The following is a 22,345-nucleotide window of genomic DNA, read 5'->3' as shown; positions in this document are numbered from 1 at the left end:
GAGTCTCTCGGCTATATTTTTCACTCTCGGACATCGTCCGATGAGTGCTCATTAGACACTGGTGCGTGCGTTGTGCTCTTCTCCGCAGGCACGGTCGCTCGTTTATGTTTTCTCGCCGATCGTGACCGTGCACTCATTTCCGGCCATTTCCAACATACAGGCTACCCGATATATGCCACGTCGTCACCGTTCGATGGTTCATACTACGACTACTGTTCTATTCGGCATACAGGCACCCAACTAACAATATATTGATGAAGACCATTGGTGTTGAAGCTGTTGGTTTTCTGACATTTAAAGTAGTCGAAGATACTGGTTCACTGAGAGAGTACAGCACACTGGAAGAATGTGTTCCACTGGCTTTTCATGGCTGTGATTTCCGGAATGTCCAGCTCGACCCGGTGAGTATAGACCGTTGGTAGGAGACAGCACAGCTGATCAAAGTAATCGCAGGGAATTTGAATGGTTACCGTTCGGGAACTTATAACGCTTCGCGGATGATCCGCGAATTACTCACGATCGACGTTGGCCGATACGAACGCATGTCGCACGCTGTTCAATGGCTGCCACCCACATAACGGTCATAGTGATGACCTCGCCCTGGGACGTGCTGTAAGGTTCACGGCGTGAAAGCTTTCTTCTTTTTGCCACGGCTCATCGGTATTGCATTCCAAGGAGATAACCCTTGGTGTGACATCATCGCCCGTCGTCTATTGGAAAGGTTGTTGCAGACACAATAAGCCCCTGCCGGAGTGGCTTTTCATGTTGAGCTTACGGTAAAGTCTTCAGTACATCTTTAATCGCGTATACTGCTGCTCGTATCTGACGGTCGGATGAGGGCTGGATACGTCTTGATGTAAAATCCAGGTATCTCGCTTGCATGAATTTCTGGACTTGTCAACGCGGCGGGAGGCCTTCATACCTCTGCCGTCAATGTCATTTGACATTTACCAGATGACTCATGCCTTCTCTGAATGACAGTCTTTTTAGCCACGAAGTCTTCTGAGCCATGATTGTCCAGTGACTGTGAACGGATTTAAACTCCTGCGTGTGTTAGACTTCGGCGTTATCAGGTATAAAAGCTGCACCTTGGCAAGACCCATTGGCCACTTCCCCTCTCCCGGGATATCCAAGTACTCTGTTTTGCCACGAAATTGGTCGCCTCTCGTTCCTACAATACTGCGACTATGCTCGAGGTACTTCTAAACCCCGCGGCACATCCGATTCCCTTCGTCCTTTGTCTTCTGCCCGTTGTTGTCCTGGCAGTGTACGTTGTACCGTATTTGGTCGACGAGCATGGTCTTCGCCAATACCCCGGCCCTTTCTTTGCAAAATTTTCCGTTGGTTGGCTCTTCTGGGTGTCCCGCACGTTCACGAGGACCAACGCTGTCGACGAGCTGCACCAGAAATATGGTATGCCTCTCTAACTTACATGTAAAGTGCTAACTTGAATGACCGATGCGAACTTGGACGTTAGGACCTTTCGTACGGATTGCGCCGAACCACATTTCGATTGTTTCTCCGGAAGCGGTCTCAGCGGTATATGGCCACCCCGCCGGGACAACGAAGTCAGCTTTCTACGACACCTTTACGTCTTACCGTGCCATACGCGGGCTATTCAACGCGCGCTCCCGCACCGACCATGCTCGTAAGCGGCGCGTCATGTCCCACATGTTTTCCCCGCAGAGCGTGCGCGCCTTCGAGGGCCCGATCAAGGTTCATCTGCAAACTCTGTTGAACCAGTGGGACATCATGTGCAACAGCGCGGTGCGCAAGGATGAAGTGAAGACTGGCACACTGGGGTCTAGCACGTGGGAGGTGCGCGGCGGCTATGTCTGGTTTGATGCACTGTTTTGTGAGCGACGAATTATTCTGAACGAGGTTCTGACCATCTGATGTTGTGTGTTGGGTGACAGGGTGCAATTTGTTCACGTTTGATGTCATTGGTACGAAATTCGTGCTGCATAGGTACTTCAACGCAGGCTGATGTGACGGTCCCACAGGTGAACTCGCCTTCGGCTCTCCTTTTGGTATGCTTTTGCGTGGCCAGGACACCGCCAGGATAAGGAAGTCTCTTACAGCTGGAATTGCCTCCTATGCACTCGACGAGTCCACCGCCCAGGAACCTGCGGCTCAATATGAGGTCGAAGAAATCGATGCTATCGACGCAGTTAGTGCGCGCATGGAGATTTCTCCCATTCTCGGTGTGCTTCCCGCGTACGTGCGCGAATTCGTGGAGCGCATGCCGCAGCACCGTCGTGGCCTGAAGGCGCAGGCCCAGCTGATCGACGTGGCGGCGGAAGCTATCTCGCGGCGCCTTACCACCCGCCAGGGGGAAGATGAAGGGAAGATTTTTGATGATATGTTTGGGAAATTATTGAACGGTCGAGATGAGAACGGAAATCCAATGACACCGCGGGAGTTGACTGTGGAGGCCGTTGCGCTGCTGATCGCAGGATCCGACACAACATCCAGGTACGTCTACTTGTTGCCGCTATATTTTCCCGTTGAGCTCGCTTTGCTGATAATTTATTTTACAGCTCGCTGGCGACCGTGATATTCCATGTTGCCCGCAACCAGAATGTGCAGAAGAGACTCCAGGCCGAGCTGGACGCTGTGGCCGGCTCAGACTCGAGTATTCTGCCCTTTGTTGACGTCAAATCCTTGCCATACCTCGAGGCTGTCATCAACGAGGGCCTCCGCGTTCTCACCGCGGTTGGTTTTGGTCTCGGTCGTGTCGTTCCCGAAGGAGGCATCACGGTGCTCGGCCACACTTTTCCTGCAGGCACAGAGATCAGCGTGCCCTTATATAGTATGCATCATTCCGAGGAAATGTGGGGCGCGGATGTGGAGGAGTACCGTCCCGAGCGCTGGTTGGATGATGAGAAACGGGGCGAGATGATGAAGGTGTTCAATCCGTTCTCGTTGGGACCCAGGTGAGATCTTGGGCAGTGGTCATTACTTCGGCGGCTGTGTAAACTTATTGTCGTGTTCCAGGGCCTGCCTCGGGCGCAACGTCGCCGTGCAGGAACTGACATTGGTCCTCGCCGCTGTTTTCCGTCGCTATGATATTGTCCTGCAACCGGGTCAAGTAGTGAGTTTGGACTTCCTCTACTGCCCAAGCGTGCTGACAAGAGATCCTGTGCAGTTCGGAGTGCACGACAATTTCATTCGCAAGCCGCATGAGTGTGTAATTGGGATCAAGCGTAGAGAGATATGATCGCTCGAACGATGCGCTCCTGACGGTAAGTTTGCAAGCGTCGGTGTCTTGTATAATTTTACTTGCATAGAAACAATGAGACTACCCACATTGGAAGTATCACGCGTCCGCTTACCTTAAGGTTTACTAAACGCTGAATAGCGTTGACTATTGCCACCACCCATTGATGCGGATGGGTTGGTCCGAGAAGCTGGGCGGGCCTTCATGTCTGCTGTAAACATTTCTTTTGCTATGGATCATGGAGCTCTCCACGAGGTATATATCCCCGAGTGGTATGAGCGACGGCGGCCTAAACAAGTCGAATAGCAGCTTCGAAATAACTAAGATACACTAGGACAAGTCAGCCTCCGCCGTGTCGTACTCCACCTTCGGCGCACCGCGAATCGGTAACGCAGAAGCCGCCAGTGTAGGAGCTCCGCGCAGAAGGCCGCAAGGCTCGCCGCGGGGATCCAGGGCGAGTGGAGGACAGCGGGGGAGGGGAGGACGTACAGTGTTGTCGGCACTGACTGGCCTGACATTGTGGGTGATCCAATGTTCTTCTGGTCCAAGGGAGCTGCACGCGCCTTCCACAGGAGGCGGGAGGGGCGCGTGTCCATTTGTGATGGCCATCTCTCACGCTCGCATACCTCAGGCTTCCGGATCGCCCGTAGCCCTTAACGTTCACCCCTTCATCAGTAAGCGCGATGCTGGTTACGAACTCATCTCGGTGTACGGAATGCAGTTGGAGGTTTCCGTTGTTGTAGATACAATCTCGCGGAGGGACTAGAGGTATGTAGTATTGACTACGTTACCTTCCTTTTTCGGTCTCTCCGCGTACCCGCTATACTCGTACGCTACACCAGGCTCCTAAAACCATCCGTCGTCACAGCGTTCTCGCTCCTACATCCCACGTTCATGTTTTAGAAGATCATGTGATATATGTTTTATGAGACTTACCCTTTTTATTGAGAATTACTGGATTAGAACGAGGACTAAGAGGAGGAGAACACTGTGCCAGTGAGATGGCTGGCCCAACTCGTCATCCGAGGTTATGCCGATCCGGAGCAACATCGTTTCTCGCTGGTTTATTTGCAGCAAACCTTAGCCTGGGGCTTATTTTCTTTCAATCCAAAGTGGGTGCTTGCTAGCTATGTGCACCTGCTATCTCACTGCATTGCAGCAGAGAAAAGTCACTGTAGCACTGCAGTTGTCTCTAAATTCAGCTGTTGGAAACCAGTCTGATTGCAAGAGAATATTTAGAATCTGCACACACATCCAAACCATCTACTACCTGTGCAACATATCCCAAGTCTTTAGATGAGGCTGAGGATGCTGATTTGCCCTGCAAATGGACCGGAACTCATGCAATATTTATCTATCATCATGTTCTACCCTAGCAAGCACCTTCCCTATGCCAGCACAGTGCAGTCAGGCCATGAGTACACATAGTAAGCACCTGATTTGGCCTGTTTCGTGCTTCAGAAAATAACACCCGTGCTAGGGTTTACATGTAATTACACTTGAGAAAAGCTCACTTTCATAAGCTCAAAAGAAATCAGGTGACGAGTTGGGCTAGCCATCTCATAGTGTTCTCCTCCTCTTAGTCCTCATCCTAATCCAGTAATTCTCAATAAAAAGGGTAAGTCTCATAAAACATATATCACATGATCTTCTAAAATATAAATGTGGGATGTAGGAGCGAGAAAGCTGTGATGATGGATGATTTTAGGAGCCTGATGCTACACATGTTTCCCTCTGTCCTTTCGCTATACCATTACAATGTTGGACTGAGGGTAAGCACATTTCATCCATTTATTGTAGCTACTCGTATGAATCTACCTGTAGGACTTCATGTCCACTCTTGCCATCGTCTGCCTCAAGTTACTGCAGCTGCCCAGGTTTTGAAGTTGACCTGTACATTCAATATCATGCACAAAGACAATGAAATGTGAGACAATTTTATTACTGTTGGATCTGATTGCATTATCGACAAGGAGGAATGAGTTGCTGATCCGTCTAGGTAGATATCTAACTTAGTCCTTTCACTATACAATGTCAGACTGACTCAGAGGGACTTCACATCCACTGTTAAATCTGTGCCATGGCACCAGCATCCTAAGATCTCATTTGTGCATTAACTCTGGTGATGTCAGGTCTGCCTACTGAGACAGATTTGGTATGTCTTGCACCTAGCTGCAACTCCTGCTGCTGCAAGTTTTGAATTCGACGATGTGCTATAGCTGCCAGCACACTTCTCCCAAGGTGTGGCGAGTCTGAGGGAGGTGCTCCAAGGCTCTCTGGATCCACTCCAATGGCCCAGAATACTGAAGGAACAATTAACTAGTGGCATAAATGCCCACATCGAGACCTTATCTTTTTGGATTAGTACTGAGTGAATGTGTTGCCCGAATTTACAATATGTCACTGAAGCTCTCTGACACAGATTTGATCAAGCTGCGTATGTGTTCAGGATTTAACATTGAAAAGGTCTATTGGCAAATAACGCGTCTTGCTTCAATTTGGGAAACTCGAATTGCAGATTGCATTACTTACATGTCAGGTGAGGGCGAGGATTCAATGTGGCATATCTGCATTGGTCTTGGTGATGATATAGATATAATAGGTGCAGAAATGTCTCTGTGCTTCCTGCAATCCTTCGCATTCTCCAGTCGTTTAATACCAAAGGAACAGCCAGTAGCATCTTTCACAGGCTTCTCTTTAGGCTCTTCACTTAATGCATCACAGGTGCAGCAGACCAGCTGAACTTGAAGCCATACAACCCCTTAATTTCTCCTTCATCCCGCTAACTCCTGTTGCATCAGTACCAGCGATATCCATTATATAGCATTAAAACAACTCGACATATTTGCAGAAATTGCAGACAATGTGGCTGTGCTCACCTGTGCCATTTTCTCAACTCTGATAGGCCCGCTCAAATTGCATGACACAATCTGATTGAGAAACTTCGGCCTGTTGAGTTGTTTTCATGTTCTTATTTAACTTAGAGAATGTACTCTGTACATTGATCTTTTCCTCTCTGTCTTTGCGACACCACTCTGGATTGTTGAATAGCTTTTGAAGATGGACTGAGCATGACTGTTGATGTGTATGGGACATAGAGAATGGAAGAAGAAAAAAAAAATGTGCCCATGGATGTGCGGAAGCTCCACATCTACTATGAGCCTCACAAAAAAGTCTGTGATTCACGTATGGCCTGCATACAACTTGCACAGCCTCTCTGATTTTATAATTCCAGCTTACCATTATCAAAATGTGAGCAATGGGGCGACTCACCCAGGATCAAAATGGCAAAGCCAGGTAAGCACAGTGAGCATGGCGGAGGAGCAGACAGACTGGAGAGGATACCTGTTAGTGATGCAACAGTCAATGAATGCACCAGGAATACAAATCTCTCTGTTCATACCTATCAGTGATATGACAGTCACTGCAGGGGCTATAAGTACAAGTGAGTATAATAGGAAGGAGGTACGTACATGGATGTCAGCAGCCAGGGCCAAAGCAACAGCACCTGCAGCAGCTATGCCAGCCACTGTGCCAGCCTAACTAATCTTGACAAGTAGTTGGTAGATGAGCCTTTGTCTGCTGTCCCACACAGGTAGCGATAGACTCACATGAGAGCATTCCAGTGCTCCTTGCCAGACATCATGGCATGGTGGCTCAATGTGTCCACTGCAAAAGTGAGGTTGGGACGAGTGCTGAGCATGGCATATATAAGGGAGCCAAGTGCACTCTGGTAAGGCTTTGGGTCAATCTCTGCCTCTGAGAGCTTGATGAGCTTCTGGTTCTGTGCCATAGGGGTGCTGACCGGGTGACAGTCAGCCATGCCATGCTGCGTGAGAGCATTCTCAACATATTGGCATTGCGAGAGCTCGAGGATATGGCGAGGAAAATTATGGGTAATTTCCATGCTGAGAAGCCATCATGCTTCACCAAGGTCAGTCATCTCGAAGCAAGGCTTAAAATCATCCTTGAGGGTGTTGACAGCAGCAGGGTTGTCAGAGAGGATGAGCATGTCATCAACATAGATTGCGATAACAAGAAGGGTACCATTGTCATTCTTGTAGAACATGCTGTGGACCAAGTTGCAGCGGGTGAACTCGAGTGCCTCAAAATCAGCACAGATTTTCTTGTACCACTCATGCCCAGCCTGCTTAAGACCATAGAGGGCCTTGTTAAGTCTCCAGATGAGCTTGTTGTCCTTGCAGAAACTCAGTAGGATGTTCATGTAAATCTCTTCATCAAGATCACCATGCAAGAATGCCGACTTGACATTCATCTGATAGATCTCAAGGTTGAGCTTGACAGCGAGAGTGAGCAGTGTGCAGTGATGAGTGCACACCTGACACAAACACCTAAACCCAACTAAAACAAGAAGGGATCTGTGTGAGAGGGAAGGGTGACATGACTGTAAAATAATGCAAGTGGGTCCCAGAACCTCGACCAAAACCTGGGGGGATGCAACCTGTAAAAGAACAAAGGCTCGTGATGAGAATGCAAAGTCGAGCAACAATTTACGATGAGGTCGTGAAAGTCGGAGATCGGAAGCTAAGGTCGTGTCGAGATCACCAAACTTGTAGGTGAAGATGAACTAAATTGCAAGTGGAGGGGAAGTATTTGTGAAGGAAACACTATGATGAAACACAATATTTTGCCATCTCAATGAAGTCGCAGTCAGTCTAATGTGAAAGTCAGAGTAAGACTAATGCAGGTGGTATATTGCAGTGTCGCTATGTCGCTATCATAGTGTCGCAGTTTGCTATCACAGTGTCACAGTTTGCAGTCACAGTCTCTAAATGCAGTACACAGTCTCACTATATCGCAGTCTCGCTATGTCGCAGTGTGGCAGTCTCGCTATGTCGCAGTGTCGCAGTGGGGTATATCGCAGTTCGAAGTCACTATTACCGTAAATGCAGTTTCTCAGTGATCTGAAGTGAAAGGGGAACTCCTCCCAGCTGGTTTTTGATAATAATCCACATAGATACAGCAGGTATTTATAGAGAGGGGAAAAAGGGAGAGAAAATGCGGAAGTCACGAAATGTTGGATGATGGATCCTGACATCAGAAAGAGTCATAATGGTCTAGGACCAATGGAAAAATAAGGAAAGTGAGTGGTGAGGTGAATGTCATATGTTAGAGATAGAAAAGAATGGTAAAGTAGGGGGAAAGAGAAAGAAAACATATGCTACTTGTCCTGAACCACATAGAACACTCAAATGGCATCTCCGGTCTAGCATGAAGGTAGGGGTCTTGAAGAGGAAGGTAAAATGATAAAGGGCATGAGATTTGCAAAACAAGAGGGCACAACCATTGAGCAACACTGATAAGTTGGTGCAACAAACCAGCGAGTTGGCGCAACATCCAGAGAGGCAGTGTGATATTGGGAGTGTACAAAATTGAACGAGAATTAGACAGAGCACATTGGATGAGGCCCAAGGGCAAGGGGTAAGTAATATCTGACAGAGGGGAGGTGCAAGAGTGGTGTATGAGTGACAAAATGTCAAATCTTGGAGAGAAGTTGCGAGAAATCGAGTGAAGTTGAGCGAAGTTACGAAAGTTCACAGAATGTTGCAAACAAGTCGGACATAACTCAGAGACTAAGAAATAGAGTGGTGAGATCTGAGAGATCACTAGAAAATGCATTTTCCTGCAGAGGCCAGGAGGTCTGGGAGCAGCAGATGTTACAACGCTCCTCACTTGTGGCGCGTCTTTTCCTTTTTCTTTTCTTTGTTCCCTTTACGTTACCAGACCACGTGATCCAACACGTGACTCATCAGAGCGCAACCTCCGATTCTTTATCCAGATGTCCAGAACTCCTCGTCTAGGGTTACACCGGATCCAACTCCGGACCTTCTTCTTATCGCACATGCAAGACGTGCATGTATGCCTCATCTTTAGCTCGTTCTGATACACGACTCGTTATCCCCATTAGTACTGATTATCTCTCACGACCTTACTCAGCTTTCTCATACATATTACTTCCTCGCTGTTACCTTGCCCAGATATCGTTTCACCTTATCTAGCCAATGAACGATCTCGCATTACTGCGTAGTACTGCGGATACCTTTTGTATAAGTAGACGACCTTGTCGAGCTGGATCCCCATCTCGACCTGGTTACCATTAAACCAGCTTTTCACTTGCCTTTGACTGAAATCGACCGTTAGTAGCAGACAGCTACTACGAGTCATAAGAACGAACTCTGATCGACCTTCAGTGCGAGGACATCGCCAGAAGTGTCACTTGAATGGACTTGTGTCTTAGACTAAGACCTTGTCTCGTGACAACTCGACTTGACGCTCGTGTTTCGCTGCCGCGTAACATTAGGTCGAGATCATATTACTCTCTGTGACTTCCTAGAGTCTAACAACGAACTACTGACCGGACCGAACCTTGAAGACTGAATGATACACCCGATTCGATTGCTAAAGCACCGTCTGAGATTACTCTGTAATCGAGGTAGCTGAAGGGATAGACTGATCACTCATCTTCGGAGAGGGGTCTGTCCGAGAGACCAATAGGCCGAGGAGGCTGAGGTAATCACTCGAGCAATCAGCAAATAGGTGTATCAGTTTGAAGACAGAAGACACTCTACGGGCTTGTTAGCCGACGACGAACGAACCCACTTAGTTAAGGACGGTGTGCAGTCTACGTGTAGACATAGGTCACACAGGAGAATTTATCCATGCTGGATTTGAACTTTATCAACCCGACTGCTCTTCCCAAGCAATACATCGATCTCCTCCCATCTCAGGCAGAGTGGGACGCACAGAGGAACGTACACGTTTTAAACGGACGACCTTTACTCATCAGACCAGATCAACGCATTGATCACCCAAGTGGTGACTACGAAGCAGGCCTACCCCATAACGTTGGAGGGCTTGTACTATCACACATCGCAGACAGCGGCATACCTATCTCCTATCCAGGAGAAAGACCAGACGCCCCTTGGAACCTCCCTGTCCAGGATCTCGTACCCCAACCGATTCTTGCACCAATCATATCCGATTATGTACCACCGATGGCTACAGTTACCATGGATGAAGGACGTCACCATGTCAGCCAAAAGGAACTTGGTTTTAGAAAACCCGAGATCTTCAACGGTTCAGACCATTCGAAGCTTAGGGAATTCATAAACCAATGCAAGAATTACATGGCCGAAAATAGCCATGTCTACCAGGAGGACAATCAGAAGATCACATTCGTGCTATTGCACATGCAAGGAGGAACAGCAGGATCATGGGCACAGAGCTTCATAGAAACGGAACTCACCAATGACGACTTCCTTTCTTATGGGAGTTGGAGAGACTTCATTGCGAGTGTGAACAAAGCATTTGGCGATGAAAATATTGAAGAAACCGCTCGTACCTTGCTGCGTAACATCAAGCAAGGAACTCGTACTGCGGACGACTACATTGCCGAATTCTGATCGATTGAATCCAAGGCGAAATTAGAAAATGCCGGAAATATTGAGTATTTCAAGTGGGGACTTAACGACCCACTCCGACAAAGGATATATGGGATGGAAAGCATGCCCAAGACACTTGACAAGTGGTATGAATACGCCTCGCGGTTTGATAACCAATGGAGATCTGCTCAGATCTTCAAGCGAGGAGCCACTACGATGACGCGAGGAAAGGGCCGATCGGTCCATCGCCCCTACTACTCGGCTTCTGCAAAGGATCCAAACACGATGGATGTTGATCATGTCAATATCTCACACTTATCCCCGGATGAGCGACAGAAGAGAATGAAAGAAGGATTATGTTTCCTATGCGGAAAGAAGGGCCATATAGCCAACGACAGACAATTTCACCCCCAGTCTGGAAGTTTCACCCGTGCTAGAACGATACAGCCCGGGTTGGACACAGACACGATCACATGGATCAAGAAGATGCGAGAAGACCTCGCACAGAAGAAGGAGACATCGAAGGAAGAAACCAGAGAGGAACAGATCGCCTATGTGCGAAACGTCTTCAACAACATGACTGATGAAGAACGAACCCAATTGGGTTTTTGAGATGACGGCCACTAGTAATGCATGGACCGTCGCATCTTACCGTATCTCCCCTCGTTATTTGTAACACTAGTGGAAATTCAATCACTGTGAATATTTCGTTGGGAGAGAAGGAAGACGTTACAACAGAAGCCTTGATCGATTCCGGTGCAGCTGAAACGTTCATGAACATTCGTTTTGCGGAAGAAAACGATTTCATCAGATGGGAATTACCGAAACCGATTAAAGTCATGAATGCAGATGGCACACCGAATCAAATGGGTACCATTACTCATTGTACCTGGAAGGTGATGAAAATCGGAGGAAGGAAGACACTTACTCGCTTCCTCTTGACCGGCATTGGCAAAGAAAACATACTTCTCGGCATGCCGTGGCTTAAACACCTCAATCCGATGATCAACTGGGAAATCAGTGACTTTTGGTTTGGTAAAGATGCCAAATGGCCACCGAAACCCACCGTCGAAGATGCACCAGATGAAGAAGTTTCAATTTTCAAGGAAGATGGACTCCCAGAGTTAATCACCACCGAAACTTCCCCTACCTCGTTTGGGCATTCGGAATCTATCAGAGAAATCATGGCCGATAACACTGAGCATGGTGAGTTACCCGCAGTGCGGAATGATACCGAACCAGATGACCCACCATCAGAATCCCCTATGGATCAGCTCGATGATGACGATCTAGTTATATCCTATATTGCAAGAGAGCCAGTTATTGGGATATTTGAACCCATCAGGAAGGAGTCACCTTTGACGAATGAAGAGACTGAAACCGCAGTCTTCACCATATGAAGAGGCCCCACCATTGGAAGAATGACACACAGTACCCGATCCCCATTATTCTGTAACGCACAGAATACGGTCTTTTACAAACCATCTGGTAAATCACAAGAATTGGCACAACAGGCACACAAGGAAGCATCAGCTGTAGACAAACCCAAAACCGTCGAGGAGTTGGTCCCCAACTACCTCCACGATTTGAAGTCCGTCTTTGAAAAGAAAGCAGCTGAACGCTTTCCAGAAACCAGGCCTTGGGACCACGCCATTGACTTGAAACCCGATTTTATTCCACGCGACTGTAAAGTCTATCCATTATTGCTCAAAGAACAAGGAGCGATGGATGACTTCCTGGAAGAAAATCTGCGAAAAGGATACATTCGACCATCGAAATCTCCCATGGCTTCACCATTTTTCTTCGTAGGAAAGAAAGACGGAGCACTACGTCCCTGTCAGGATTACCGATACCTGAATGAAGGGACGATGAAGAACGCCTATCCTCTCCCGCTCATTTCTGACCTTATGGATCAATTCAAAGGCACATCGATCTTTACGAAAATGGATTTACGCTCCCGATATAACAATGTCAGAATCAAAGATGGTGACCAATGGAAGGGTGCATTTAAGACAAATCGCGGACTTTTCGAACCTATGGTCATGTTCTTTGGACTCTGCAACTCCCCGGCGACTTTCCAAATGATGATGAACGCACTCTTCAAGGACATGATTGACGAGGGATGGATAGTCATTTACATGGATGATATCCTCATCTTCTCAAATGATTTGGAAGAACATCACGTTCGAACCCGACGCGTACTCCAACGACTCAAAGACAATGACTTATTCCTTAAACCGGAAAAGTGTTTCTTTGACGTTAAAGAAGTCGAATTCCTAGGCATGATCATTCGAGAAAACTACATTGGCATGGACCCTATCAAACTTAAAGGAATTGCAGAATGGCCTGAACCAAGCACGGTAAAAGGTGTTCGCTCTTTCCTAGGGTTTGGAAACTTCTATCGGAAGTTTATTGCCAACTTCTCGGATATTGCCAAACCATTGACGAATCTTACGTGCACTGCCGCTGGATCTCCACCTTTTGAATGGACAACAGAATGTCAGACAGCTTTCGACACATTGAAGCAACAATTCAGTACCGCCCCAGTACTGTTACTGCCTGACAAGGCAAAACCCTTTATTGTTAAATCCGACGCTTCCAAGTTTGCTACGGGTGCAGTTTTACGCCAAGCCGATGTCAATGGAGACCTCCATCCTTGTGCCTACATTTCACAGACACTCAATCCAGCTGAACGGAACTACGAAATCTACGACCGCGAACTCCTCAGAATCATTCGAGCCCTCACTGAATGGCGCCATTATCTTGAAGGCTCTCCCCATCCCGTCGAAGTTCGCAGTGATCACAAGAACCTCACGTACTTCCGTACAGCTCAGAAGTTAAACTGCCGACAAGCACGATGGAGTCTCAAATTATCACAATTTGATCTTCACCTTATCCATGTCCCTGGCACTCAGATGATCCAATCTGATGTGCTATCTCGTCATAATGGACTCGATGACAGTGAAAGTGACAACGAAGATCGCATTCTTTTACCCAACGCACTATTCGTGTGATCCATTTCCCCGACACTATTCGACGAAATCAGGAATCACGCAGCAAAAGACCTCATTGTTCACGAAGCCCTCGAAGCGATTACGCACAAAGGGCCATTCCCCATGAAATCATCGCTTTCCGACTGGGAAGTTCGCGATGGTGTCATCCTCTACAAGGGAAAGATCTACGTTCCACCATCCGAAACTCTTCGTCGTGACCTCGTTCGACTACATCACGACTCCCCTGCCATGGGTCACCCTGGAAAGTTCAATACTCTTGGACTGTTACGTCGTGAATTCTGGTGGCCCGGCATGTATACATTTGTCTACAATTATGTTGAAGGCTGTGCCGCCTGTCAACAAATAAAACCGAATACTCATCCAACTCGTATTCCTTTGGAACCAATCCCCGCCGACCCACGCGCATTACCATTTTCCTGTTGCACCACCGATTTTATTACCGACCTCCCCGTTTCCAACGGTTTTGATTCAATTATGGTCGTAGTAGACCATGACCTTACGAAGGGGGTGATTCTTACGCCCTGCCTCAAAACGATCACAGCCGAAGGAACGGCCAAGATTTTTCATGACAAAGTATACTCGCGATTTGGATTACCCGACCGAATCATCTCGGATAGAGGACCTCAATATGCATCCAAGGTCTTCCAAGAGTTAAATCGACTACTCCAGATCAGATCATCAATGAGCACAGCTTATCACCCTCAGACGGACGGAGAAACAGAGCGAGTCAACCAGGAGCTGGAAATCTATCTTCGACTCTATTGCGGAAACAACCCTGAAACATGGGCCGACCGTCTGCCAGACCTCGAGTTTTGTCATAACACAAGGGAACACTCGGCACGGAAGATGAGCCCATTCTGCATCATGATGGGATACAAACCACGTGGACTCCCATCCGTATTTCCGACCACGAACATTCCATCGGTTGAATCCAGGCTTGACATGTTGCAGAAGATAAGACTAGAAGCACTAGCCATGCACGAGTTAGCCCGACAACAGATGGCGGACCGAGTCAGACAAGGATCGCCGAAGTTTACACTAGGACAGAAGGTCTGGCTAGACTCAAGGAACCTGAAGGTCAATTACGCCTCGCGCAAGATAGCACCAAAGCGTGAGGGGCCATTCGAAATTGTTGAAGTCATCGGACCAGCCAACTATCATCTCAAACTCCCGAAGACCTGGCGAGTTCATTCCGTATTCCATGCCGCCCTTCTATCTCCTTATCGTGAAAATGACATACATGGTCCGAATTATGTGAACCCACCACCTGATGTCGTTGATAATGAAGAAGAGTACGAAGTTGAAGCCATCCTGAATCACAAGACATACCGAGGTCATCTGAGGTACTTAGTCAAGTGGAAGGGATATTCTTCAGTGGAAAACTCGTGGGAACCTACCCACAATTTACAGAATGCCAAGCGAATCCTCGATGCATATAAAAGGACCAGGGGAATCCAGTAGAGGAGAAGAAACCCGGAATGACTACCACGACGGTTTTCCTCATCATCTTCCTAATTGTCCTCCACTGCACAACCCTCACTTTTCTTTGGATTGTCCATCGAATCCTTATCAGACGACTTGTTGAACACACACTCTTCACGCGAGACAGCCCGCACGCTAACAGCTGGGGTGATCAGACCGATGCCTGGAACTGATCAGGCAGCTCTTATCTCTGTGGGAATACTCTTTATCGTCCAATGGATTTTCATCTATTTGATTATTACCCGGATCCACGACATTCTATTTCACATCACAGATAACCGCGATCCCCTTAACGACCGAAAGGTATAAAAGGAGGAGAAAACGACATATCATCAATGCCCACTTCCGCTATAGATGACCTTGTTCACAATATACTCGCTGAAGTCGCCTCCACAATTATGAGCATACCCGTATCGCCTACGCTTGTCAATGGAGTACCCTCTCGAGCACAGACACCCTTTATCCGCACCTCATCGCCCTCACCTTCTATCGAACTCAGTCACGCATCGGACGAACAAGAATTTGCCACACATCTGATCTCGGCTATCCGTGTTCCTGTCGACTTCACAGATATCCTTGTCGCCTTACGAAATCGCCCGCAAGATCGACAAGCGGTGGTTTCCATGCAACGAGCATTAGAAATGGTCGAGTGGATGCAGACGGCTAGACAAGAGCTCATCGCAGCAGAAGAAAGGACGAGTAGAGCCCGAACTAGAGTCAACCAAGTCTGGTCGCTGATGCGCAGTACGGTCACTCGTACAGCACAGGAGATTTGGAGGGAGCATGGGGACGAAGACATCGGACACATCCTCGGATACACCACTAATGGAATACCCGCATCCACTCCTCGCTCGTCGCCAGAACCAATTCCCGTTCGACCTCGCCCTCCTCGTTCGCACGTACCCAGTGGACGATCTCCGTTATCTCAACCATCTTTCTCGACCGCATCCACTTCTTCGCGTCGCAGTCATCCCTACAGGGATGGACGTATCCCCGAACAAGGATCACGAATCAGCCGGCGGACATGCTACAGATGTGGAGGAGATCATTATGTCCGCGACTGCCCCCAACGATGATGAAGATCACAATATTTCTTGTGGGACAAGAAACGTTAGATGGGAGCTGATGTTACAATGCTCCTCACTTGTGGTGCATCTTTTCCTTTTTCTTTTCTTTGTTCCCTTTACGTTACCAGACCACGTGATCCAACACGTGACTCATCAGAGCGCAACCTCCGATTCTTTATCCAGATGTCCAGAACTCCTCGTCTAGGGTTACACCGGATCCAACTCCGGACCTTCTTCTTATCGCACATGCAAGACGTGCATGTATGCCTCATCTTTAGCTCGTTCTGATACACGACTCGTTATCCCCATTAGTACTGATTATCTCTCACGACCTTACTCAGCTTTCTCATACATATTACTTCCTCGCTGTTACCTTGCCCAGATATCGTTTCACCTTATCTAGCCAATGAACGATCTCGCATTACTGCGTAGTACTGCGGATACCTTTTGTATAAGTAGACGACCTTGTCGAGCTGGATCCCCATCTCGACCTGGTTACCATTAAACCAGCTTTTCACTTGCCTTTGACTGAAATCGACCGTTAGTAGCAGACAGCTACTACGAGTCATAAGAACGAACTCTGATCGACCTTCAGTGCGAGGACATCGCCAGAAGTGTCACTTGAATGGACTTGTGTCTTAGACTAAGACCTTGTCTCGTGACAACTCGACTTGACGCTCGTGTTTCGCTGTCGCGTAACAGCAGACGGAAGTGAACTTTGCAACAGGTGCAAAAGTTTTATTGAAGTCGAGGCCCTCAATCTGTGTGAAGCCCTTGGCAACAAGTCAGGCCTTGTACTTCTCAATTTCACCATCTGGTCCACACTTGATCTTAAAGACCCACTTGCAGTCAACAATTTTGCAGTTGCGCGAGCGCTCCACTTCATTGTAGAGTTCCACTTTAACAAATGCATGTAGCTCCTCTGCGCATGTAGCCTTCCAGTGTGTGGCATCAGGGCATAACATCACCTCCTCATAGGTTTGTGGTTCATCCTAGTTTGTGGCTTTGCACACATTTTCTGCATTTGCATCGCTCACTCTAGTAGGGCCCTTTGCCTGTCCGACAGCAGCACCATTGGCATTATCCTGGTCCTTTGGTTTTCATGTGTAAGAGAACATGAAATAGCAGTCATCATCAGCCACTACTAGTGTGATGTGTGTTCAACCAGAACAGTGCAGTTCTGGTGCCAGTGCTGATGCCAGTACTGGTACCGGTGCTGGTGGCTGTGTGGCATGTGGTGCTCACTGCCGGTGCCAGTCCTGGGGTTTCAGCAGTGGTGCATCATTGTCCTCATCATCATCCTTATCATCACTGTCATTGTCGATGTTGAGAAGTGCAGGTGCATCCTCATCCTTATCAGGAATGCCTTCAACAGTTGACCTTGATGAGTGCAGTGCCAACAGCAGTTGCAGCTGCAGCAGTGGTTGCACATTGGGTGCTGGCTGCGCAGGTGTAACATCAATTGTAACATGACTCAGTTCGACTTCAGATCCTTCATCAAAGTAGACATTGCAGGATTCAATGATGCACCTGGTAGGTCTGTGGACTAGCTGGTAAGCCTTGCAGTTTTCGGAAAACCTCAGATGCATGCACTCAAGCATTTTCAAGTTGAGTTTCTAATGCTTCTCCTTCAGTATGTGGACATAGACCTTGCAGCCAAAAATGCAAAGGTGTGCAACACTCGACTTGTTTTCAGTGTAGGCTTCATATGGCATGAGGCCATATGGGAGCATGAGAGTCAGAATGGAGTTGAGGATATTTACCACATGTAATATGACATCATTTCAGTATACATTCAGCAGCCCAGCATCATTCAGCATGCACCAGGCCATCTCCTCGACAGTGCAGTTCATCTGCTCTGAGACACTATTCTCCTGTGAAGTGTAGGCATTTGTCTTCTCATGGTGGATGCCCTTTGCCTTGAGATATGCATCGAATTTCTTCGACTTGTACTCTCCATCACCATCAGTCCACAGGATGTTTGCATGCTGCCTGGTCTTAACCTCAGCACACTCAATGAAGGCTTTAAAGTGTGTGTGAGCTTCATCCTTTATCTTCATGAGGTTGGCAATGAGTTTGTGTGTGTGACCATTAATAAATGTGATGAAATAGCAATGACCTGATCAGTTCTGGGTCTGCATGAGACCACAGACATCGAAATAGGTCTGGTGGAGAACGTGTGAGTTCTCGGCATCTAACTCCTTCAAAATCAGGTGGCGTGTCTGCTTGCCTTGGAGGCAAGGCTTGCAGATGGCCTCACTCACCTTCTTGCCAATGATCAACATGCCCTTGACCATTCCCTTTTGCACCATCTTCAGCATGGAGCCCACAGAGATGTGGCTGAGGTGGCGATGCTAAACATCTGCGCTCACACTGGAGGTCATCTCTTTTGCAACAAAGGCATGAAGCATCGGACCATTAGTGGAGTTAATGTAGAAAGAAGGAAGGTTGTCTGCTCACGAGATGTATGTTCATTTTGGGAGGTGTGTGGTCACATTGAGAATGTAGAGGTTCCTTCGCATGTACCCGATAGTGCTAATTTGGCCCTGGGCATTGCTGATGTGACATGTACCATCCATGAACTGGACATCATAGCTGTTGTGATCAAACTGTGAGACAGAGAGAAGGTTGCCATTTAGGTCTGGGACATGGAGGACTTCTTGCACAATGTCAGTGTTCATTGAGCCATGGTCGACTGCTGCATGGAGTGTGACCTGATCAATACCAACAGCAAGGATAAAGTGCTCATCCCTGAGGTAGATGTGCTTGGGCATAGTGAGAGTGCAGTAGTTGATGAATCACTCGCAATGGGATGTCATATGGGAGAATGCTCCAGAATTGATGTTCTAGCAGTGAAGAAGGTCATTGCCATGTGCCAACTCCTCTGCGATGAAGAGATGGAGCATCTCGCAATCTGCCTGGCTTATACTGGTGATCTTTGCAGACTCCTTTGTCTCGGCAGGCTTTTCAGCCTTCTTATCGCTCTTCACAGTGATGCCCTCAGCCTGGCTGTCTTTGAACTTCTGACACTTGTCCTTTATATGACTGGAAAAGCCACAGAAAGTGCACTTGCCTTTCTTCTTCCTGTCCTTGTCCTTCCCCTTAGACTTTGCCTTGAAGTCGGCATGCTTCACAATGAGTGCAGATGCTGCAGTCATCTCACCGCATCACTTCTCCTTGCTAATGACCTCATTTACAACTTTATCTACAGTGCACTTGGAGTCAGAGGCCATGAGGATGGTACAAAGGGTAGAATAGAAGGGAGGAAGAGAAATGGTCATGGCAGTAGCGATGAGCATGTTGTCAAGGAAAAGACCAAGCATCTTGAGTATGTGAGCCTTCTGCTGCATTGCATTGAGCTGTGGCTCGAGTGGTGACTCATCACTGAGTGTGCTGTGAAAGAGGTCACTGATGAGGTAAGCTGAGGTCTGCTTGCCTTTGCCCTCATAGTGCCTGTTCAACTTCTCTTAAGCATCCTGTGCTGTTGTTGAGTACATCATGCTATTGAGCGGCTCGTCCTTGAGCATCAATGTAATCTGCACAAGTGCCTCACTGTTACAGAAATCCCAGTCTGCCTTCTTGGCAGAATCCACTGCTTCGGGGTCAGTCTCAGTGCCATTGATGAGTGCATATACTGTAGTGAAACGACCTTAGGTTCACGGCCTGTGACCTGTGATATGTTTTCTTCCTCAGTTCACAGTTCACAGGGTAGGAGTGACCTGTGACCAAGTTTAGTTCAGAAGCACTGCAGGTGCCCACTGATGGTCCGCCATGCCTGATGCTGTTAGCGCAGGTGACATCGTCTTTCACTTCCAGTTCACAGACACCCATGACATGCTACAAACCCTTAAGCGAGTTCAGTTCACGAGGTCTGTGATGCGTGACTGAACCTAAGGTTATTTCACTACAGTAGACTGCGCAGCCGGAGGATGGTGGTCATGTGGTACTTCCATGTCTGAAAGTTGTCGCCATTGCTTTTGAGGAATGGGACATCATAGAGGCAGTTTGACTTGGTCTTTGGTTTGACCTGAGGTACTGGTGGGCAGAGGGACATTGTGTGACAGCTGTGTGAATGAGTGAAGTAGTTGCTGGGAAAAAAAGGTGATAGGGAACGATTGAGTTCTCAATGTATGTGATCCTGTCAGATTCAGTTAGAGCCAGGGCTCATAACCTGTTGCGAGTACACGGCAAGGTGGAAAGATGTCCAACGGATGTTTGATGGATCTGTAGCAGGGACAAAGGAGCAGTATGTGTGTGGTAGCAAACCAGTGCCAGTGACTATATTAGTACCAACCTGTAGCAGGGACTGTTGATATGACAGCAAGGGTGCATGGTGTAAAGGATAACACACATCAGTGAGGCCAACAACTAAGAGATCTGCAGTTCGATTCCCAGTGTGCTCAAAGCTTCATTTTCACTGTAATATCCCTCCATTGGCCACGCTTAATTCCAACAGGGACAAAGGAGCAGTATGCTACTGTAGGTCAGTGAAGTGAGAACTAAGTAAAAAGAGAGTAATCACCTCAGTCCCGGTACGGTAGCAAACGAGTGACTGAAGTGCGTCATACGAACGTCCGCCAACAGTAACTACGTGATTACGTAAGTATACCGGCAGCGTAAGCGCTTAACTATTCCATCCATGTCGCAATGTATGTACTTCAACAGTTGTATCCCACTTCCAGCGGATCTGCGAGGCGGTGACACGGACACCGCGGTAGCACGCCCAGCGCAGAATGCTGCGAGGCTCCGGGACGCCGTGGACTGGGAGGACGGCAGAGGGGGACCTACAGCGTTATCCGCGCTGGCTGCTGGTTTCTGCCCGGACTTGCGTGGTTCTTCTCGGACTTGGGTGGTTCTGCCCGGACTTGTGTGGTTCTTCCCGGACTTGCGTGGTTCTGCCCGAACTTACACTATCAGGCAGGCTCTCCGGATAGGAATGCGACCAACCGCGTGAGGAGACTATTCGACGTGGCATGCATGAATCAGTCGTGGCTGATAATGGTACCAATAGGTGCGAACGATTCGCCGTCGACCGATCTTCCAGCAAAGATCATGTCGATAGGCCCCTCCAAAAACTCCGTTCACAACGCGGACTGCGCAATCAAATGGTCCAGAAATTCAGGTGGATTGGCGCCACCGTACCACCAAGTCGCGCCGCCTAGCCGCTTGCGTCTGCAATGTCCTTGATCCCGGCGAGATGCGAAGGCTAATATCCAGCCTATCAGGAGCTCTTTTCGCAGACCACCCAAAGATCCCGTGCACGATTTTTTGACCAGGGGCCTAACGATATGGTTCTTGCTGTCATGAGAGTTCCCAGGTCCCCTCGCATCTACTCACAGTGGGAGTCTCTTGGCCATATTTTTCCCTCTTGGACATCGTCCGATGAGTGCTCATTAGACACTGGTGCGCACGCTCTGCTCTTCTCCGGAAGCCCGGTCGCTCGTTCTCGTTCCTTGGCCTGCCGATTTCTGCTCCGTCCGTGTTTCATGTTTTGTTTTATTTTTCCATTCAGTTTGTCGCCAATCGTGACCCTGCACTCTTTTCAGGCCATTTCCAACATACAGACTACCCGATATATGCCACGTCGTCACCGTTCTGTAGTTCATGCTATGACTGCGGCTCTATTCGGCATAAGGCACCCAACTAACAATATATTGATGAAGACCGTTGGTGTTGAAGCTGTTAGTTTTCTGACATTTAAAGTAGTAGATGAGACTGGTTCCGCTGAGAGAGTACAGCACCCTGGAAGAATGTGTTCCACTGGCTTTTCATGGCTGTGATTTCCGGAATATCCAGCTCGACCCAGTGAGTATAGACTGTTGGTTGGACAGCACAACTGATCGAAGTAATCCCAGGGAATTTGTATGGTTACCGTACGGGAGCGTATAACGCTTCGCGGATGATCCGCGAATTACTCACGATCGACATTGGCCGATACGAACGCACGAATGTCGAATGTCGCACGCTGTTCAATGCCTGCCACCCACATAACGGTCATAGTGATGACCTCGCCCTGGAACGCGCTGTAAGCTTCATGGTGTGAAAGCTTTCTTCTTTTTGCCACGGCTCATCGGTATTGCATTCCAAGGAGATAACCCTTGGTGTGACATCATCGCCCGTCGTCTATTGGAAAGGTTGTTGCAGACACAGTAAGCCCCT

The 22,345-nt window shown here is 48.1% G+C and overlaps 10 protein-coding genes across 10 annotated transcripts; 4 read left to right on the top strand and 6 right to left on the bottom strand.

Moving 5' to 3' along the window:
• Window positions 1-1,187: 1,187 nt before the first annotated feature.
• SCP_0214640 (Benzoate 4-monooxygenase) lies at window positions 1,188-3,220 on the top strand (the record flags this gene model as incomplete). The annotated part of the gene is made up of 7 exons (XM_027755365.1): window positions 1,188-1,413; window positions 1,478-1,855; window positions 1,917-1,946; window positions 2,004-2,475; window positions 2,541-2,936; window positions 2,998-3,094; window positions 3,149-3,220. The coding sequence occupies 7 exons, from the start codon at window positions 1,188-1,190 to the stop codon at window positions 3,218-3,220; spliced, it is 1,671 nt and encodes a 556-aa protein (XP_027611166.1).
• A 330-nt stretch (window positions 3,221-3,550) lies between these two features.
• On the bottom strand, window positions 3,551-3,829 carry SCP_0214630 (hypothetical protein; the record flags this gene model as incomplete). Its single annotated transcript, XM_027755364.1, has 1 exon — window positions 3,551-3,829. One exon carries the CDS (start codon window positions 3,827-3,829, stop codon window positions 3,551-3,553), a length of 279 nt encoding a protein of 92 aa, XP_027611165.1.
• A 2,998-nt stretch (window positions 3,830-6,827) lies between these two features.
• On the bottom strand, window positions 6,828-7,127 carry SCP_0214620 (hypothetical protein; the record flags this gene model as incomplete). Its single annotated transcript, XM_027755363.1, has 1 exon — window positions 6,828-7,127. The coding sequence occupies one exon, from the start codon at window positions 7,125-7,127 to the stop codon at window positions 6,828-6,830; it is 300 nt and encodes a 99-aa protein (XP_027611164.1).
• A 12-nt stretch (window positions 7,128-7,139) lies between these two features.
• Window positions 7,140-7,496, bottom strand: SCP_0214610 (hypothetical protein; the record flags this gene model as incomplete). Its single annotated transcript, XM_027755362.1, has 1 exon — window positions 7,140-7,496. One exon carries the CDS (start codon window positions 7,494-7,496, stop codon window positions 7,140-7,142), a length of 357 nt encoding a protein of 118 aa, XP_027611163.1.
• Window positions 7,497-9,900: 2,404 nt separating this feature from the next.
• Window positions 9,901-13,637, top strand: SCP_0214600 (hypothetical protein; the record flags this gene model as incomplete). The annotated part of the gene is made up of 4 exons (XM_027755361.1): window positions 9,901-10,612; window positions 10,670-11,227; window positions 11,386-11,829; window positions 12,124-13,637. 4 exons carry the CDS (start codon window positions 9,901-9,903, stop codon window positions 13,635-13,637), a joined length of 3,228 nt encoding a protein of 1,075 aa, XP_027611162.1.
• Window positions 13,638-15,517: 1,880 nt separating this feature from the next.
• Window positions 15,518-16,195, top strand: SCP_0214590 (hypothetical protein; the record flags this gene model as incomplete). Its single annotated transcript, XM_027755360.1, has 1 exon — window positions 15,518-16,195. The coding sequence occupies one exon, from the start codon at window positions 15,518-15,520 to the stop codon at window positions 16,193-16,195; it is 678 nt and encodes a 225-aa protein (XP_027611161.1).
• A 1,775-nt stretch (window positions 16,196-17,970) lies between these two features.
• On the bottom strand, window positions 17,971-18,246 carry SCP_0214580 (hypothetical protein; the record flags this gene model as incomplete). The annotated part of the gene is made up of 1 exon (XM_027755359.1): window positions 17,971-18,246. One exon carries the CDS (start codon window positions 18,244-18,246, stop codon window positions 17,971-17,973), a length of 276 nt encoding a protein of 91 aa, XP_027611160.1.
• Window positions 18,247-18,657: 411 nt separating this feature from the next.
• SCP_0214570 (hypothetical protein) lies at window positions 18,658-18,960 on the bottom strand (the record flags this gene model as incomplete). The annotated part of the gene is made up of 1 exon (XM_027755358.1): window positions 18,658-18,960. One exon carries the CDS (start codon window positions 18,958-18,960, stop codon window positions 18,658-18,660), a length of 303 nt encoding a protein of 100 aa, XP_027611159.1.
• Window positions 18,961-19,032: 72 nt separating this feature from the next.
• Window positions 19,033-19,344, bottom strand: SCP_0214560 (hypothetical protein; the record flags this gene model as incomplete). Its single annotated transcript, XM_027755357.1, has 1 exon — window positions 19,033-19,344. One exon carries the CDS (start codon window positions 19,342-19,344, stop codon window positions 19,033-19,035), a length of 312 nt encoding a protein of 103 aa, XP_027611158.1.
• Window positions 19,345-20,825: 1,481 nt separating this feature from the next.
• SCP_0214550 (hypothetical protein) lies at window positions 20,826-21,348 on the top strand (the record flags this gene model as incomplete). Its single annotated transcript, XM_027755356.1, has 2 exons — window positions 20,826-21,136; window positions 21,198-21,348. The coding sequence occupies 2 exons, from the start codon at window positions 20,826-20,828 to the stop codon at window positions 21,346-21,348; spliced, it is 462 nt and encodes a 153-aa protein (XP_027611157.1).
• Window positions 21,349-22,345: the final 997 nt, after the last annotated feature.

Source organism: Sparassis crispa, assembly GCF_003851025.1.
Source record: "Sparassis crispa DNA, contig_000001F, whole genome shotgun sequence".
Classification (NCBI taxonomy): domain Eukaryota; kingdom Fungi; phylum Basidiomycota; class Agaricomycetes; order Polyporales; family Sparassidaceae; genus Sparassis; species Sparassis crispa.
This window is presented reverse-complemented; position numbering and strand designations above follow the sequence as displayed.